The 19,703-nt window shown below is 36.7% G+C and overlaps 1 protein-coding gene across 1 annotated transcript in view; it reads left to right on the top strand.

Moving 5' to 3' along the window:
• Nucleotides 1-19,703, top strand: part of cd276 (CD276 molecule) — a 117,393-nt gene that overhangs the window by 54,404 nt on the left and 43,286 nt on the right. Inside the window, exon 5 of the mRNA XM_053501093.1 lies at nucleotides 14,694-14,828. Within this exon, the coding sequence (XP_053357068.1) occupies nucleotides 14,694-14,828 (135 nt within the window). The remainder of the gene's footprint in view (nucleotides 1-14,693; nucleotides 14,829-19,703) is intronic.

Raw genomic sequence — 19,703 nt, 5'->3', positions numbered from 1 at the left:
AGCATGGCTCAGCTAAACATATTGGACATTTTTTCCCTAGACGGTTTAAAAGGCACTTTATTGATCCGAGCAGAAAAGGCGAAAGTGTTCGGGAGTGTATTTACACGCCTGCGTCGAGAGCGCTTCTATTACGCTGGCCTTTAAGCTCGGAATCAGCGGCTGTAGACCGAAGACTGACTCGAATGCTCATTCCGTCGCGCGTCTCACTAATGCGTCTCATTAGCATGCAGCTCATTTGGAAAGTGCCTTCATTGCCAAAGAATGTTCTGCATCCTGACTTCGCTTTGCAAATCGCACTGGTGCGACAATATGGCATTATGTTTTCCATCAGTCAGAGAGGTCAGGGTTCGAAATAAGGTTTTATAAAATATCTGAGGATTTCACTTGCTTTTAGTTAGACTAAGTCAACAAGATCATTGTAAAGTGCTGCATTTAATGCAACATCAATGTAGTAGCAAAATAGTGAAATAGCAGCGCTGACTACATACTAACTGCATTCATCAAATATTTTTGATCTTCTTTTTTTTTTTTTTTGGTAATATTTACAAAAGAAAGCAGTTTGATGTCTGGTTTATGTCCCTGCTGTGCTGTGGATCCTCAGGGACTCGTGAAGAGGAAAGGGCAGTAGGGTCCTCTTTTACTTGGCAACACTTTTAAAAAATCATTAGATTCGCTCTAATGAGTAGTTTTAACTATCTAATGAGGTTCTACTTGGAAGAGCAAACATATGCTGTAAGGATCATCAGAGAATCTTCCTTTGAGAAAAAGAGCACTAGGTGCTACATGGAGTTTTTATTTCTACCTTGACTACTCCCTTCACTATCCATGATCATCAGTAGTGTGGAAATTATAGCCCTTATTAGGGGTGCACTATCTTTATCTGTAATTTTATATATGCTTACCATACCATACAGTGTGTGTGTGTATATATATGTGTATATATATATATATATAAATCAATTTTATTATTAGTTATTATTAGCTATTATCTAGTAATAATTCTGTTTTGATGATTAACCCTTTATTTATTTATTAACTAGGGAATAAATAATAATCAGAACTTTGATGTTTAAACATTTTGACTTTTATTCAAGCATTTTCTTATGTTGTAGTGTTTATTTTTGAGACGCTTGTTATATGTTTGAGATACTATTTTATTAGGTGTTTCTTAAAAGTAGTCAAATATGTCGGAGGACTGGGTTCAACTTTTTGGGAATAAAATCTAATATTCCAGCATTCTTTAAAATCACCCTACCCATACTTACCGGACACGGGCAAACCCAACAATATGTCATATTTAGCTGCTTTTGCCCACCCATAAAATTATGCCTCCTGCTCTAAGTAACTTGTGCTTTAATATTCACATACTGTATGAAAGTTTTTTTTTTTTTAACTGTTTGGGTTTTTTATTGCACATTTTAATTAGCATGGTTAATTGAACAGTCGACTAGTGGATTGATGGATACCATTTAATCATTGTGTCAAAACCTGCTACCAGTTTTAAAGTAATATATATTATATTCTGACACCGTTAAACATGTTTCAATGTGCTGCCGGTATCTCAAAAAATGTTACCCCTGTAAAAACTATACCATATTTTTACAATGCTATAACCATTCAAAACTACAGGTATGTAGTTTAAATTATTGAGAAAGTAGCGCAAATTGATGTAGCTATAAATTTCTGCTACTGGTAGGAAATTTGGGAAGGGTAGGAAAAAATGATAAAAAATTGTGACACATCGACGCACTTCAAAAAAGGCGACATACTGTATTTATGTAATTGATCTAACTGATTACAACGATGTGCCATTGCAGTCCTATCCAACTTAAATAATCATCTGACCGCAATTTGTTTCTAATGCTCATGATTGTTTATTATGTCTCACAATAAAAAAGCAAGAAGAATCTTTTTCTTGTGATAAACTGTTTTTTGAATAATTTTGAAATGTGGTTGTTTCGATGTTGTTTTTTCTACTTTAAAACTCTGAGAATTCATATTATCACTGATAATAATATTTGTTTAATTAGCATCACAGACATACTGTATATGCTCATGCTCATACAGTTGCACATTGTTCCATACTTAATCTTAAAAAAAAAGGCCCAAATGGCTAACAACAAGAGACAGGAGCTGATCAAGGATTTTTTTATTTAATTTTTTTTTTGCATTTAGCCAGCATTTAGTGCCAATGCTGATCATACAGAGCTGACAAGTGAGGCTAGGAGGCTAGTTTTGAGGCTGATTGATGATTTTGCAGTACACTAGGGGAGCACAGCGTTGCGATTAATGAATGTTTTTTTCAAATTATGAACACAGGCCTATAACTCAATATGACAAAAAGTGCAGTTCTCAGCATTCTGAGACAGGTGATGTAGGTGGGTGAAGGGGGCACATTAGGTCGTTGTAAAGGTAGGTAGTTAACCCAGTGGAAACAGTGAAAACATGGATGCGCAGAATAAGTCTATTCTATTACTTGTAGAAAACACCAAGTGATGAAAGAAGAAAGGTGTACTTTGGTGGGACAAATGATGGTAAGCAGTGGGAACAAACATGATTGTGATTAGTTTGTGATTGATTGTTGGTGAGATCAGTGCTGCTCAGTTGATTCTGGTGGTGCGTAACTGGCCATTGATTATGTTCAATAGTGGTGATCAGTGATTGGTCATTGGCAACAATTGTGGTCAAGTCTTTGTTCTTTACTAGTTGAGCACAATGGGCGATGGCTTCTATCTTTTCTAAAACAATGGCAGTTTTTATTGGCCGAGTTGCTAGCCTGACACCCAACCCTCCTGATTTTTCATCCAGGCTTTGGGACTTTCAACAGAGTTGTTTTGTATGAGCATGGGGTGAAGGGCCTTGCCCAAAGGCCCACTTGTGGCAATCCAGCAGTGGCGGGGCACGAAACTCTGACACTCCAATCAGCAACCCAGAGCTTCAACTGCCCGAGACACTTATGCTCCAGTCAGTAATTGGTCTTTGAAAATAATTGTGATCATTGACTAGTTGTTGGGAATAATAATGTTATTATTTATGTTATTGTTTTTTTGGACAACAGGGGTCTGTTCTTCGTACGTCGCTTGACACATCCGAGATGAACTGACACACCTAAGGTTAGATTATCATGCTAATTACAATCTGGCTAAGTTGGTTCTTCGAGCACACCTGTGGTTGATGATCAGTTATAGCTGGATTGAGTTGTCTAGGATTATTGTGCATTTGTGCGTTGGTTTAAAAGGCGATATGCATCGATAGTAGAAACACTGATCACAAGCCCTTTGATTGGTTGACGAAATGGCAAAAGAGCGGCTCAATTTATTTTGTAACACGTGTTATGCGCTGAAATTCCCCCCTGCCATGGATTGCCCCCCCCTACATAATCGCTATCAAATATTATATTAGAACATAAATTCATAGGTTAATAGTTTACAAATTACAAATTACATGAGACAATAAAATAAAATAAGCAATATAAAAATAAAGATGTTGTATATGAAAAAATATTATTATTAATATTTATTTTAAATACAACATGTGTACTTTTATATTGTTTATTTTATAATAAAATTAGTTTCGTCCAATTTGTCATTATAAAAAATATGAATTTTTATTATATATAAATAATTATTTGCATATTTATGACAAACCCCTGAAAAATAAATGTGTCACAAAATTAAAATCATACAAGAATTTGTATTGATGGTCTTGGCGACTGTCTCGTGCCTAGGGTTTATGGATTTATGTTCTTATATAATATTTTATAGTGATTATGTGTATATGTATATGCAAGATACTTTTCTTTTTTCATGTCAGTCAGTCCGCGTCAGTTGTGCTCTTTAACCAATCAGATGTGACCTCGCCATTTGAACCAATCATAGCCCGCCAGGAGCGCAGCCTAAATCCTGTTTACATGAAATAAACCTGCTTCCCAGCAGGTTCAAGCTTACGGATATGTTGCTATGACAGCAAATGCAAGAAGCGCTTTGAAGAACGAAACAATCTAAGATCAGGACAAATCCACAACATCAAATCCAGCTAACTGAGTTAGCGACGTATGAAGAACGGACCCCAGGAGTTATCAGTGTTTGTTCATTGCGAACAATGATAATCAGTAAATGGTTATTCAGATCAAAGATGATGGGAAATTATATGGTGATCAGATTATTCAGTATGGTGATCAGTTATTGACTGTTGGTGGGAACCATTGTGATTGGTGATTGTTGGGAACAGAGATGATCAGTGATTATGTGTTAGAAGAATAATGGTCAGGTGACCAATATTTAGTTATTGGTAAGAATAGTGATCAGTGATTGGTTGTCACCAAAAATGGTGTATAATGATTGGTTTGTGGGAACAGTGGTCAGCAGTGATTGGTTATTGGGCACAACGGTATTAAGAAAATGGTCACTGGGAACAATGGTAATCTGTGAATAGTTATTGGTACCAGTGTTGTTTAAAGGCATTGTTGGGAACTCAGTCAGGTTTCTACACACTAGTGGTGAACTAGCAGCTGTGATGTGAACTGGATTTGTGAACATCTGCTCCAAAAGTGGCTAGATCTGTCTCTAGGCTCTTTCCTAAATAGAGTCGGATTAAAAAAAAAAAGCTAAAAACCCATCAGATTTACTAGCAAAATTTACTAAGCTGGCAAAACTCGTCAACATGAGTGTCACAGATCTGATGCCGGACCTTCATCAAGCCCCTAAAACCACCAGCTGCTCAGTTTTGTTCTTGCCCTGGCTTTCGATTCTCTTTCAAGTTGCTTTAGATAAAAGCAGCTGCCAGATGAATAAATGTAAATGCAGTTGTGTGAGTGTGAGTGTGAATTGACTTTAATATCAGCCCTTGCTACTAAAATAAAAGGAATGATGTGATTTTAAGAGGCGTATCTTTAAAGAAGATAAAAAAAGAGATGTGCCTCTCAAGACCCTCTGCTTTTGTGCCTCTAAAGTAATTTTCATTTCAACTAAAAAAAAAAAAAGAAAAGAAAAAAAAAGAAACACACACAGCAAGCAGCTGCTGTGCAAAGATGATGATGAGAGAAAAATAAAGCCCAGGTCTCTTGTTCTTGGCCAAGTTTTTCAATTCCCACAGTGTTATTTGATATAACGTCGCTTATATTTACACAAAGACACATAACCTGATACCGGATCAGGGAAAGTTCCTATAAAAACATATAACCACTACCTTTTATTGAAATGAATTTTATGTGCCTTTATTCCAAGCAAATCTCTCAAAAAGAAAGAAATCAAATCTCTCTCAATCCTTTCTGATTTAACTAATCCCTGTCCTTTGACATTTCTGTCTCGCCGTCTGTGTGATTGCATTTATTGTTATTTTTGCTAATCAGAAGTCACAGAGGTCCCTCGACGGCGTGGGTGGAAGAGGACACAATACATAGATTGATAAATAAATAATAGCAAATAATCCCAGAAATGTCAGTATACTCCTGGAGGAGAAGGTTGTGTGATTTAAAAGAAAATATATTTATTACATTTATTTATTTTCTTTTTGGGACGTGAATTGAACACATTATTGTGATTTGTGTGTCTGCAGTTACTCTGCAGGCTCATAACGCAGTAGAATTTACTGTTAACCTGTTTAATATTAATAGAACTGGTTGAAACCATGATTAGTTCTTACATTCATCTACAATGATGTAAGCCATAAATTTAACGTGTGTGCCGAGCAAAAGTCAGATGTAGGTCATTGTTGTTGTTTTTTTTTAGATGATGCACCAAGGAAAACTGAAACATCTTCGTATCATCGTGTATTCTTATTTTTATTAATTTTTCCCGAAAAATCCAAATCAGACATTTCTCAACCATGTTAACAAGCAATAATTGATTAATCAATGTTGACAAAATGCACTTTTCTTTGTTTAAGGTTTATTTAAACAGCTCAAGCAGCACAATCCTTTCTTTAGTAATGCAACACAAATTAATGAGACCCAAAAACAAAAAAATTCTAAAGTACTGCGCTTGTCTTTATGTTCTCATGCAAAAACAAGGCTACATAATAGAATATATTGTGCACTGACTGAGCTACAACTAAGCCCTAATGTGTTTACAAGTTATTCGATATATGAGCTACAGAGAAACATTCTGCAAAACATTACCGGTTAATACATTTTTAATTGGTTAAATATTTCATGCGAATAAATTGATCAATGATTAAGCATTAACATCGCTAGTCTTGTCCCTCCTCTACATCAGCTCATGTCCAAATGTACAAATCCAAACTAATTAGACATACTGCACAGTAGAACTCTTGAAACGTATTAATAAAACTGATTAAATAAGAGTATAAAAATGGTTTAAAAGAGAAAACAATACCATTTTTTTTTATGTGTTATATATTTATGAAGGGTGTTCAAGTCAAACCAGGACTTGCGATGAATGTTCTCATGAATGGAGGAGTCAATAAGTTTAAAATAAGACCATGAATGACAATCCTGGCCAAGGTGGAGCCTATTGGAGCCCATTGCAGGCGTTCCCATGAACATGCAGTGAGATGAAACCTGATCCGTAAAAACTGACTGATAATTTGTCGCCAGCTTGCGGAAGAGACATATGTTTGGAAAATGTACACCTAATCATCACGAAAACCACTCGGCATTATAATTCACATTATAGGAACACAGCTGGGCTTTAAGCCATTTCCTTATGTTTGGGCATTTAAAGGATTTCCTGGGGGGCCAACTTCATAGACGTGGAGCAGGAGAATACGATTATGACTCCAGTGAACTGAGAAAACTTTCTATCTTGATTGTATCCAGTTAAAAAACAATTGTTTACTCAATGTAACTTTTTTTCTTGGTTTTCATATAAATAATAAACTTACTAATTACTTATAAACTAAAGGTTTTCTTGCATCAAAAATATAAATTACATTAAACTTCATTTCTGACAGATGGAGACTCATTCCAAGTGTACTTATAATACTTTGCCACATCAGCAAGTTGTTGAGTCAGTTTATGTAAAGCATGTACTGTACATGTCTAGTGTAAATAGTTACTGGACATATAATAAAGCATTAAAGCAAAAACATTGATATATACAGTACAGTACACCGGTAACTTACCTTACAGCCCAAACTACTTTCAGAGCTTCTGTTAAAATGAAAAATAGCTCTAAACATCAATCATTCCGCGAGAAACTTTGCTTAGAATTTATATTTCAGTAAAGAAAGTATTTATTTATTTATTTATATCGATCTTTTTCCGTAATATAGCAGAAGTTAACCTGGGTCAGTGTGACCTCTACTGTACATAGGACAAGGTTGAATATTATGGTAGAGCCATCCAAAAAAAAAAAAAAAAAAAAACCCAACGAGACACTCGATCGCAAGCTGGGAGAGACAGCGAGACGAAGAGAAAGAACGGGTAAATAAGGGGCTGTAGAAAGGAGCTAAGGTGGATCATGGGTAAATAGAGCCATTAGGGACAAATCTATTGCAGTGTGGAAACAAAATCACATCATCAAACACGCGAAAGAGAGAAATATGACGCCGCGGGCCTCGGGGGCACCGGCGCAGAAATGATAGGCCTCCACAACATTTGTCTTTATCAGTCAGAGGGAGAGATAGAGGAGCGAAAGAGGAGGGATGGAGAGAGGGAGAAGAAGCGAGGAGAACAGGGAAGATGTACGGCGCGGCTTCTGCATCGAGCACCACATCCATTTATTCCAGTATCTCTCTTACAGCCTCTCCTTTTCTCTTTCGTTTTTCATGTTGTTTTCTCTTTCTGTGTTCCTATATTTCCCCACCCTGACACCCTCTTATCTCAGGTGGTCCAGAGCGTGCTGGCATTTCATCCTTCGCTATTTGAATTTTTATTTAGTTTATGTCTTTTTTTATTACTTTGCCGTTGCACTCGACTCACCGCTTTCGAGCCGATGTCCTCTTCAGTCCATGATCCAGGAGAGGTTGTGAAGTCTACTTGACAAAATACTATCAACTGGTTTTTCTTTCCTCTTATGCTGATATTTACACAGAGGTCTCTCCAGGACGTTAATAGAGAAGAAGGTATTATATCCATTTTTTGCATTCGCAATTATCGCTCCTTCATAAAAGTGAGAGGGAAGCACATATGGCTTAATTATGACTGGGTAATTTGGACACTATAGGGTTTTTCTTTTTAGGCTGTCCTAATTGAAAAAAAAAAGCAGATGCTATTTCATGATCTACACGTCGTGTATAGTTTGTGATTTTAGAAATAGAGTACATACACTGTAGAATACACTAAACCACGATTATGACTGGGAATTATGCATACCGTCAGAGCATCCAAATTTCACAAATAGAATGAGAAACTGTTTACATCCTATTCTTTCTTTACCTATAGCAGTTGTCTTCTGTCTGTCTGTAGGGTTACATGAGGCTGGGGGCACAAGGTAGAGTACACCCTACTCCATGGCAGATATGCCAACCCAGTGCAAAATTTTTCCATTATAAGGTACAAACACATACTAATTAATGACTTTTGAATTATCAAGTGAAGTGGATAACACTTTCACCTCGCACCTTCACCTTCGGGCCTCTATGCGTCTTCCTGTGCTGGGTGGGATTCCTCTGGGTGCTCCACTTTCCTCCCAAAGGCATGCAGGTGAGGGTAATTGGGATCTGCCCTTAATGTGTGAGTGAGTGTATGCATGCATGTGTATGTGTGCCCTGTGATGGATTGACATCCGCTCTAGGGTGTACCCTGCCTAGTGCCCAAAGTCCACTGGGATAGGCTCCAGGCCTCCCACGGCCAAGTACAGGATAAGCGTTATAGGGAATGTTTAAGAGAGTTCTGTGGTAAGTGTAAATTTTGTTGCAAAATTCTTGAGTTTTAAAGCAACAGTAAAGTTTGCAATGCTTCAGCATATAAAGATATTGCATACACTGTGTGCTTCCACCACATATGGGTGTAATGGTCAGGTGCTCATAATGTTTTTTTTTCTCTCCATATATTGTATTCTTTCTTTATTGTATAAAGTATGTTTACTTTATACTATAATTTGTTCACTTGAGAATAGAAAAGTTATAAGAAGCTGAAGCTGGTAAAACATTGATTTTTACAAACCATTAATCTTGACATTATTACACCATTAGTAACAAACAAATTTTCCCTTTACTGATTAAATTTAGTTGAAATGTTTTGGAATGGAGTTCTGTTTTAACTAATGAAAAATGTTTAGAATGCGAAATACATTAATCCTGTAATTAATATATTTCTAGGTTGGTAAATTTAAGGAATTAAGGGTTTTTCTAATTAAGACTATTTCCTAAAAAACGACTTTCTTCATGAATTAACCATAAGCAGTGTTAACAAAGTAATTAGAAACGTGATGTTTAATAAAATGTTAACTAAATAATAAAAACTTTAATGTATTAATTTCTATTCCATCTACCGGATGATTTAAAATAAGCCTGCATAAATGAGCTTAAATAGCTAAACTTGTTCGGGACAAAATAAAAGTTTATAATCAGCCTTACTCATAAATTCTACAAATGAACTCCTGACTGAACATTAGGGCAATTCAAAGCAAAGGTAAAAAAAATAGTAAAAAAAAAAAAAAAAAAATATATATATATATATATATATATATATATATAACAAGATATTGATGCAATATGAACACTACATCTGCTTATACTGTATAAAGCTTGTAAACCCAGTAAATTACACAGCAAGTCATTAAGAAAAGGAAAGGAAAATAATAAGAATGGATCAGCAAAATCGTCACCTAATTTAATATTTTCATAGCTTTTCATAATTACTGTTTCGAATTTCATTTTAAAATCACCACTCAAGCACGTTTTTATACAGTTTGTAGAGAACTGACTCAGACATATCACATCATAAAGTGTCAAAAATGTCACGTCCGTAATGCCAGTTTATCCGGATCATTTATCTCAAACATAAACATTTTCAAATCTACACTTTTTGAATTCATTCATAATTTAAGTATAATGCTTTTTTTTTACAGAGTGTGTAGAAAACCAGTACTTGTCTGCTTAATGTCACTTCTATACCACAGATAAACACTGATTATAAGATTTTTCCAGATTTGCTTGTATTTAGCTGAAGGGATTATGTTAATAGTTATGCCGATAAATTCACTGCTACTAAGCTTGTCCATGCTTCCAAGGTTTGTTTAACAATATGAGTCCAAATGTCATATTCATAATGCTGGAACTGCCCATTAATTAACACATTTGTTCATGCTGATTACTGTTGACATTTTATAGCCATGGATAGAGTTAATGGAGTTAATGAAGGTTATTATTTTTTATTTATTTTTTTAAATAAACCATATTTATTAGAATGCCTTAGTTTAATATTGCTAAGGTCTATGTAAGTAAGCTCCGAGTAATATTATACAACAGTTAGTTCTGACCAAGTAATCTGATTGGATGAAGGCTTTCGATAAATGGTAATGATAGATGGTAACAACACATTTAATTACAGTATATGTTAATTACACTAACTGTAGGCAAAACTAACTAGCTTCTAACACTAGGCTAAATCCCAAATCACTCTCTAATCCCAGATCAAGGGCACTACTTGGTGTATGGAACAACAGATTTTACACCCTACAGTGTAATAATTGGAAATATAAAGAGAAGCCTTCCTGATTTACAGGTCTGTCTACCACGTCCATGGTTTATTCTTATCATTATTTGGCTGTTTAAAAAATGTTGGCTTAATTGACACTTCAATTTTGGGTCCCCCATAGCTGCATCACAGCCATGCTGATATGCAGCACAACAGCACTTTCTCTTGTGTGATATTGATGAATTAAACCAAGAAATCTCAATATACAACTTCATCATACCTAACATTATTTTTTTTCAGCCTAAAGCTTTTCTTTTGCCTGATTTTATTGAATGAACATGAAGACTGTTAAAAGTTTTATTACGAAGTTTAGGTTCAGTTTTTTTTTTTTTTAACCTGCGATCAGAAGAAAGGCCAAGTGTGACAACGTGACTTTTTTTTATCCGTAATGATGACGAACAGTGTTTATTAATAATAAAACACAACTAGCCTACCTGTCTTTAGCTGGTATGAAACTTATAGATCGGAGATGTATTTATCTACTGTACATTTACATTTAGGGATTTGGCGGACGCACTTATCCAGAGCGACTTACAAAATTACTTTAAAGTTCCGTCATTGGATAGATACTTAAACTGGGTTCCTAGGTTACTAACTAAGTGCCATCAGTCAAACAAGGTTGGGAGGGAGTTTTTTTTTATTTCAAGTCCAAGTGTTAAAGAAACGGATATATCTTTAGTCGTTGTTTAAAGACTCAGCTGTACGGACATCTAGAGGAAGTTCGTTCCACCACCTGGGTGCCAGAACAGAAGAGAGTCTGGATGCATGTCTTTCTTTGATCCCTTAGAGATGGTGGGATGGTTGGTTTATCTTGAACTGTCCTCTAAAATAGGATGTGATTAGTTTAAAGGTAAAAAAAAAAAGCTTCATAATGCTTTTACATTTTAAAAAAGATCCTAAAGAGTCATAGGATTACAAGTAAAAGGTGTGTTGGTGGTTAAGGAAAAGAAAAAAAAAAAACAGCGTTCTGTTTAAGCACATTATTTTTACTAGTCATGTTACCAAGCTGGTGTCGTGCTCTCCTCGCGAGTGGTTTCAGGGATTTTGCCATTGTATCTGTGTTTGCGGTTTCATTTTAGACATTTAATGATGTCTTGAAATTATCCGTCCAGAGTCGATGATCTGATGCTGGGCTTCTATTGCAGTCCAGGCCACAGAGCCATTTAGTGGGGTTTCTGTTTCTTCCTCCCTCTCTGCTTCTGTCGCTCTCTATCTCTTTCTCTATCTCATTTTCTTTCTTACAACACACATACAGGCCACAGCCAGTAATACCCAGGGGAAATTTGAAGGAGTCTGCAATAACTCTCTCTCTCTCTCTCTCTCTCTCTCTCTCTCTCTCTCTCTCTCTCTCTCTCTCTCTCTCTCTCTCTCTTGTCTTACTGTCCAGTTTGTTTTGGCGCGTCCCGTCCCCCCTCCCGTCCCACCCCCCCACCCGTTCATGTCCTGTCACTCAAATTATGCTTTACTTTTCTCTGGAGTCAAGGTTCATCTCCCTCTGACTACCTGACCCCCCCCGTATACACACAGAGACATGCACACTCAGAGACAGCCAGTCTTCACAGAGAGATAAAGGGCCCTCATGAGATCATAACTCAGAATTTCGGAAGTGCGGTGAGAATCGATCGCACACCTGCCTCAAGGAAAACACTTGCATTAATGCTGGGAAGAGGAGCGTTTCGTGGTAAAGCCTATTAAAAGTCTGATCAGTCTTGACAGCCAATCACCATTTATGTCTGGCTGAAGTGGAAATGTTGCTGTAATTATATCATATTTAACACGGCATGCAAGAAAATGATGACATTTAATTTGTATAGGCAATATCGAAAAATTATTTTAGGCGATAGTTAATTAGAGCATATAAGCCATGGACACTTTATTGACGCTCTAGAGAAAAGCAGGTTTTTATCTGTGGGGAAACGTACACATTGCTGTGATGTTGCACCAAGAAAACATCTTGTTATTACAAGAAGTCGTGTTCTTCTCTTACAACACACTGTACACTACATGCTTAGCAGTTAGTATTTTCTGAAAAATGGCTGGCTGGACAAAATTAGACGAAATTTTACGCTTGGCTTGGGATTGTATGTTATTATTTAACATTATTATACTTCATCCAAACTATGCATGAATTTTACAGGCTAGGGAAAAAGAATGAGCAGGCTTTTATAAAAGAAGACAAAAGAAAAAAAAAACTGATAATTTGATCATTTCAAGTTGAAGAAAGTTTTAATGCAAGAGTTTAACAAGTTTGGCCAAATTTCTGTAGACTTCTCATAAAAATAATGCTTTTATTGTATGCTGCTTGTCCGGTGGCTTGTACAGTACAGAGGTCCAATCAAGTTCAGTCTTTAAGCTCCCTAGCAAAGGGGACAATTTTTTATTGATTACTCCCACTAACAAATTGTTTTTTTAAAAACAAGCTTATTACTAATCTTCCTGTGAGGTCTTGTCACATTCTGTGCGTGGAAATGCTTTAACTTTAACTAGAAAATGTAGCCTCTTTTTCTTCTGTCAATTTTTTTCTAATACAACTTCACTAAGCTTTTAAGCGATCTTCTCAGACGGTGACTCAGGATATTTTTTTTCGACCACATTTCTTCCACAAAGGCTTCAGAGCGCTCCTTACAGGTTTTAATAATGTGTTGGAAAGTTCTTAACTCAATTCCAGTAAGTTTTTCTTGTTTTTCTGGCCCCTCTAGAATGGTGTCTTTTTTGGTCAGGCAGTAGTAATTTATATATATATATATATATATAACAAACTGTATGGTCAGAATGTTTTTATTAAAGCAAATAAAACAGCATTAATTGCTACTATAGTGGATAAGGAATCTGTTCCTAAAACATATTTTAGGTAAATTAAAAGCTAGAAGTACATTATTTATACCTAGAAGTACATTATTTTCAAACTCAGTGTATTCTTAGGACTATTATCATTTTCTATGTTATTTATAGCATATTATTATCTTATTAATGTTCCAAATATATTAGGATAATTCGTCTTATTTAGATACTACCACATACGTTTTCATTATCTCATATTATTATTATTATTATAATTATTATTATTATTATTATTAGGTCCCTGTGGGGGATTTGTGTGTGTGTAGTTGTTTAAATGTTTAAATAATTTTCATGATTTATCTGAAATTATCACTGTAACTAGAAGACAAATATATCGGATTTTGGAAAAAAAACAAACATCAATGGTGTCAAATAGTGGTGAGTCTCACTCATCATCTTTACCGCTTTATCCTGTCCCAGGCCTGTCCCAGGAGACTTAGACATAAGTCTTTGTATACACACACACACACACACACACACACACACACACTTACATGCTCATTTACACACTACGGGCAATTTGGGAACACCAGTTAGCCTAATCTGCATGTCTTTGGATTGAAGTAATCTGAAGTAAATCTTTAAGAGTATTTGAGGCATGCAAATTAGGAACAATAAGGGACTAGACTTGCTGACAGTGAAGACATGCCTGCTGACAGCACTCGCATCGAGTTCTACTCATTTCCTTTGTATACCCTCCTGCTTTGTTGTTAGAGGGTTTTGCTGCCGACCTTCTTCGTCTTCAACTTCTGCTTTATCACATTTTCTAGCTCTGTACGATTCCGTATGGATAATCTACAGTAAGAACGTTAAAGCGTTATTCACAATCCACTTATATCGAGCATCCGTTCAACACATCCGGTGTGGTGTGTGTTTACTGTTCTACACCTGTGTATTCTAATTATCTATGATTGATGAGTTCCCTTCCTCGTGCTGTCTCAGGAAGTTTTTCTTTGCCAGAGGCAGCTCTTGTTTCATTAGGGATCTAAATATACATCCAGATTTATGTAAAGCTGCTAAGAAAAAGTTTGTTGTTTGGCTGAATGTGGGGAATTAATAAATTCATTCTGACTTAACAATTACTCACGATAATGTGAATGTCAGATGAGGACTCTATATCCTGCTAAAGCTGTCAATCCCTTTGTTGATAAGAGTGATGGCGAAGAATGAATGTAAAAAAGAGGAGATGAATTTGATATATTGCTGATAAACTCTCTCTTTCTTTCTCTCTCTCTTTCTCTCTTTGTAGCCCAGGCCCCGGTCTTTCCTCAAGTGGCTCTGTGGGTAACGATTGGGCTGGCGGTCTGTTTGTTTGGTCTCCTCATCGCCTTGGCTGTCGTCTGCCACAGGAAAATCAAAGAGAGCTGTGAAGAGTTGAGAGCAGGTAAGGATACCCCTCAGCCAGACCAAAGGGCTGTGATCCAAATCATAACCCAGGAAAGCTAATGGAGATTTTACAAACGAAGGTATGTTTCAGCAGATGCGAGCCTAAGGACTCAACCGAAAGGATTATAGAAGCATTTAGGCTTGTTTAACCTTCATTTCAGTTTAGCTACTGAGAAGACCTTTTTTTCATTTATTCCCCCCTTTAAAACACCATGGGTGGGTATATTTCTTTTCATGCATTTGGAATGCATCTCTGTGATCGACAGTGAACAGAGGGATTCTACCACTCCCACCCTGAGAGCAGGCCGTGTGAAAAAGGCGGTGGAAATGTTGGCATTCAAAATCAGTTCACTCCTTCATAGACATACACTTTCATACTACTATGTGCGGACGCTGAAAGTGCTTTGCATGTAGAGCGAGTCTCTATTACAGAGTAAAAACCGCATCGATCTACTGTGCAGTCGAACTGATGAGAGATGTTCGTCTTACATTGATATTCCAAATATCGGAGTTGAAGCTGAAGGCCGAAATGTTCTGTTGATGTGCTTTTTCACAAAGTCGAGCAGCTTACTTTTTCTTTTTCTTCTTTTTATAGTAAGGAAAAATAACTCGTATACTTAAGCACATATCACTTTGGTTGAGTGCTCTACTGCTGGATATAGCATGGCTGTGATGTGGTCATAGGCATGAGGGGGCAGTCTGAGTGCTAAAAGCATCACATACAGTGATATCATGCTGATATCCAGCAGAAGAGCACGATCTCGAGTGTGATGTTGCTTTTTTAACAGTTGGCCAACACCATTTTTTATCAACAGATTATAATTTGTTCCTTTATTTAACCAGTTATTTTAATCTGCCAGTGACTGACAGTTAATGTTAATAAAAAAAAGTGAGAGTACTTTTCAATATAAAGTTGCTTTTTATATATTTTTTACTTATTCTGCTTTAAAATTTCAGCTTAGTTAACTTTTGAGTATTGGGGTTGAATCCCAAATAGGTTTAGGGGTCAGGGGTAGCTCAGTGGTTAAGGCAGTGGCATACGGTTCGGAGGGTCTTAGGTTCAAGCAAGGCTCTTAACTGCTCAGATAGATGTATAATGAAAAAATACAAATGTAAATTCAAATAGTTTGGAGAAGGTCATTCGCCAAATGCCTAAATGTAAATAGAAAGCTAGTGCTCTAGGGTGTACAATCACTTGTTCCACACATCAAGTAGTGCCCTTGATTGGGGGTTAGAGAGGGATGTTTATTTCAACCTTGTGTCAGGAGCTAGTTGGCTTTGTAGTCGTAAATATGAGGACATGGATGGCTGATATGATTCGTAACAACTTAAAAAAGCAGGTACTAAGGAGTCAAAATAGTTTTTTAAGATGATGATTTGTTTTCTTTGCTGGAAGTGCTTCTGTGGCTGGTTTTAAATGTGTCTTTCGCAGGCAGTTGATCTCTCTCCTCAGTATGGGGAATTGTACAGACCCACCTTCACCCATGCAGGACCAACATTTAGTGTAATTAAAGGTCACTAAAGCACGTGGGACACGGGATGATACATATAGTTAAACTCCACAGTGGTGTTACCGTCCATTATCACCACACATGGAGCGTTTTTTGTCCAATCTGATTGCTCAGTCAGAACTAACTGTTGTATACTATTTCATAACTGATCATTTGAATTAAGAGTTAATACATTTTTTGGGCAGGAAATTATCATTTAATTTCTGGGGTCTATGAGGTCCAACTGTCCATAAACAATATCAGTGTTGCAACACACAATAATCACAAAGAAAGATATTGACAATTTAAAGGAAATTAAATAAAAATTAATATTATTATTATTACTATTATTACTATTATTATTATTATTATTATTATTATTATACGCAGATATGAACACATGCTCATTGGCGATGCCATTCTCTTTTCCGAGCTGAAGTTTCCTGTTTGTTTGCGTTTATCGAACATACATTTCGATTTCACTCTCACCTTTGTTGCGCACAATTTGTTCACAGTCCACAGCTCTGGAAATGGAAGGCAAGAAAGCAGAACACAGACAGACCAAGAGATGGACTGCTAAACTAGGTTAGCCAGACGGACAGATTAAAGAGAGATACATCGCAAGCTAGCACATCAACTTAACCTTACTGTTATTTGCTGACATTTAAATTCAAAGAGGAGAGAACACAAACTGACCTGATTGCTGTTCCAGCAGTTCACTCTCATGATGTTTTTTGTGCCCAGAAGGATGTTTCTGCTTCAAACTCTTACCAAAGTCTTCAGCATTGACACCTGCTTTGATTGCAGGGGAAAGAGGGAACATTGCAGGGGCATGTGCAGTTGGTATATTGTGTGTCAGCCTCTGTTGTTAAGCGGCATGGGCGTGGTACTGTAGTATCGGAAAGGTTTTATGAGTATGTATAAGCAAACTGTTGGACCGATACCTGATTCCCATATTGGTATTGATGCATCCCAGATAAGACAAGACAAAACTAGTCTCTTAAATTGAAACAATTTCAAATTTAAAATTTTGTTTTACATCTTTAAGGCGACACGGTGACTCACCGGCTTGCACTGTTGCTTTGCATCTCCACGGTTCGGGTTTGATTCCCAGCCAGGGTTGATTTCTGCCTCTGCGTGCATGTTTGCATGTTCTCCCCGTGCTTGGTGGGTTTCCTCCAGGTACACCAATTTCCTCCCACCGTCCAAAGACATGCAAATTAGGTTAATTGGCGTTCCCAAATTGTCTGTAAAGTGTTAATAAGTGTGTAAGTTTATTTATGTATGTAGGGTTAGGGTTAGCGATGGATTGAGACCTTGTCCATGGTGTCCCCCTGCCTCGTGCCCTAAGCCTCCTGGCTCCAGCCATCCCCACCAGAACAAGCTTAAATGATTAAATAAAAAACATTTTTTGTTCTTCTGAGAACATGGTTGGAGAAACTTCTTGAGAGGTCTGACAAAGATGCTAAACCACAAAAAGCTAGACAGTTTAAAAAAAAAAGTATTGGCGAGTCCTCCAGTCACCCAGACACTCCCAGTCATATTGCTTGTTGGTGATCACTGCTAATTAGGATAGGCCAATTAGTCACAGTGATAGGGTGAGACAAAATAAGCAAGATCCAAGTCAGCACAGCAAATGGAGGTCAGAACCAGGAGACGTTGGGTGGAGAATATTTGACACACATGGCAGATCACAAAATAAAGTAAATACATTAATAGATTTTAAAATATACAGTTTTGGGAGAATCGTTTTTGCATCTTGGAATAGTAGTTTTAATGAGTTCCGCTTATAATCCAAGGGACCTTTAGAGAAAAGGTCAGTGAGTTATAACTCCACACCTCTAGGGTCCTAAAAATATATCTACAGAAAGAGAGCGAGAGAGAGAGAGAGAGAGAGAGATCACCATTTGTCTGTAAGACACACAACACAAGGAAAACAAGGTATCAGGCTAAGGGATACCCTAAAATAAAACCAGACATAACTAAAGGAAACAAGACAGAACTGAATTAAACCGAGCCGCACTAAACAAGCCAGTACAGAAAATAAAGCAAACCTCAAGTAGACCAGACTAAACAAGACAACAGAGGAGAAGAACCAGTCGAAAACATACAAGACATAAAACACAATCTAACTGATCTTAACCAAAAACATTGTCTACAAAAATGTAGACTAAAATCAACAAGAGAAAATAAAATAAATATAAAACCAAAGCTGGACCCTTTAGTTTGGTGAAGTGTAAAGTTCTAGTAGAATCGAGGGATCATACTTTTGGGAGGACATGTAAGGATAAAAGTGTAAACGTGAAGCGTTAATTAACTTTTATTCTCTGATTGTGTAGTTCGAAGCAGGATTTATTGAGCGCGTCACCTGGAGAAGAGTTATTTAAAACACGAGATGGAGCACTGTTGTGCATATGCATGCTGATATTCATGACAACATCATGACCTCGAGTGTGATCTTGCTTTTTATACAACAGTTCCACAAACAAAATTTGTTATCAACAGATTAAAATTTGTCTCTTTATTTAAACAGTTATTTTTCTCCACCAACGCAAATCTTTGCACGACTGGCGAAGCTGGCGACCGATAGTTAGCGTAACTAAAAGTTTTCAATTATTATCAGCATTACATAACCAAAAGGTAGGGAGAATAACCCATGGAGGTGGTGGACATTCCTGTAAATCTCTTAAATTTATCTTTTCATTTCTACTTATTCCGCTCTGGAATATCAGCTCTGTTAATTTCCGAGTTACAGGGTTAAATACTAAATAGTTTTAAATTGAAAGCTCCTACACACCCAAGTAGTGCCCTTGATTGGGGGTTACAGAAGGATTTGGGATTTATCCTTGTGTTAGAAGGTTGTTAGTTTGTCAGGAAAACAACACTGAGGCAATTCAGAACAACTTAGAAATAATTATTACGTAGAGAAATTGTTAAAAAAAATTACATAGCGATATCGGATGTATTTTCTTGCTAAAAGCTCGTTGGCGACTGGTTTTGAATCTGGGTTTTGGCAGGCAGCTGCTCTCTCTTCAGTACTGCACACTTAATGTGCAGTTAATGTGCTAATGTGGAACTCACATACAGTGAGGCCTGTAATTTTCATCATAGGTATATCTCAACTATGAGAGACAAAATAAAAAAAACTGTAAATCACATTGTAGGATTTTTAATGAATTAATTTGTAAATTCCTTGGGAAAATAAGTATTTGTTCACCTGCAAACAAGCAAGATTTCTGGCTCTCACAGACCTGCAACTTCTTCTTCAAGACGCTCCTCTGTCCTCCACTCGTTACCTGTATTAATGGCATCTGTTTAAACTCGTTATCAGTATAAAAGACACCTGTCCACAACCTCAAACAGTCACACTCCAAACTCCACTA

This window comes from Clarias gariepinus, chromosome 7, assembly GCF_024256425.1.
Source record: "Clarias gariepinus isolate MV-2021 ecotype Netherlands chromosome 7, CGAR_prim_01v2, whole genome shotgun sequence".
Classification (NCBI taxonomy): domain Eukaryota; kingdom Metazoa; phylum Chordata; class Actinopteri; order Siluriformes; family Clariidae; genus Clarias; species Clarias gariepinus.
Note: the sequence above shows the minus strand (reverse complement) of the source record. Positions and strands in the feature narration are given on the sequence as shown.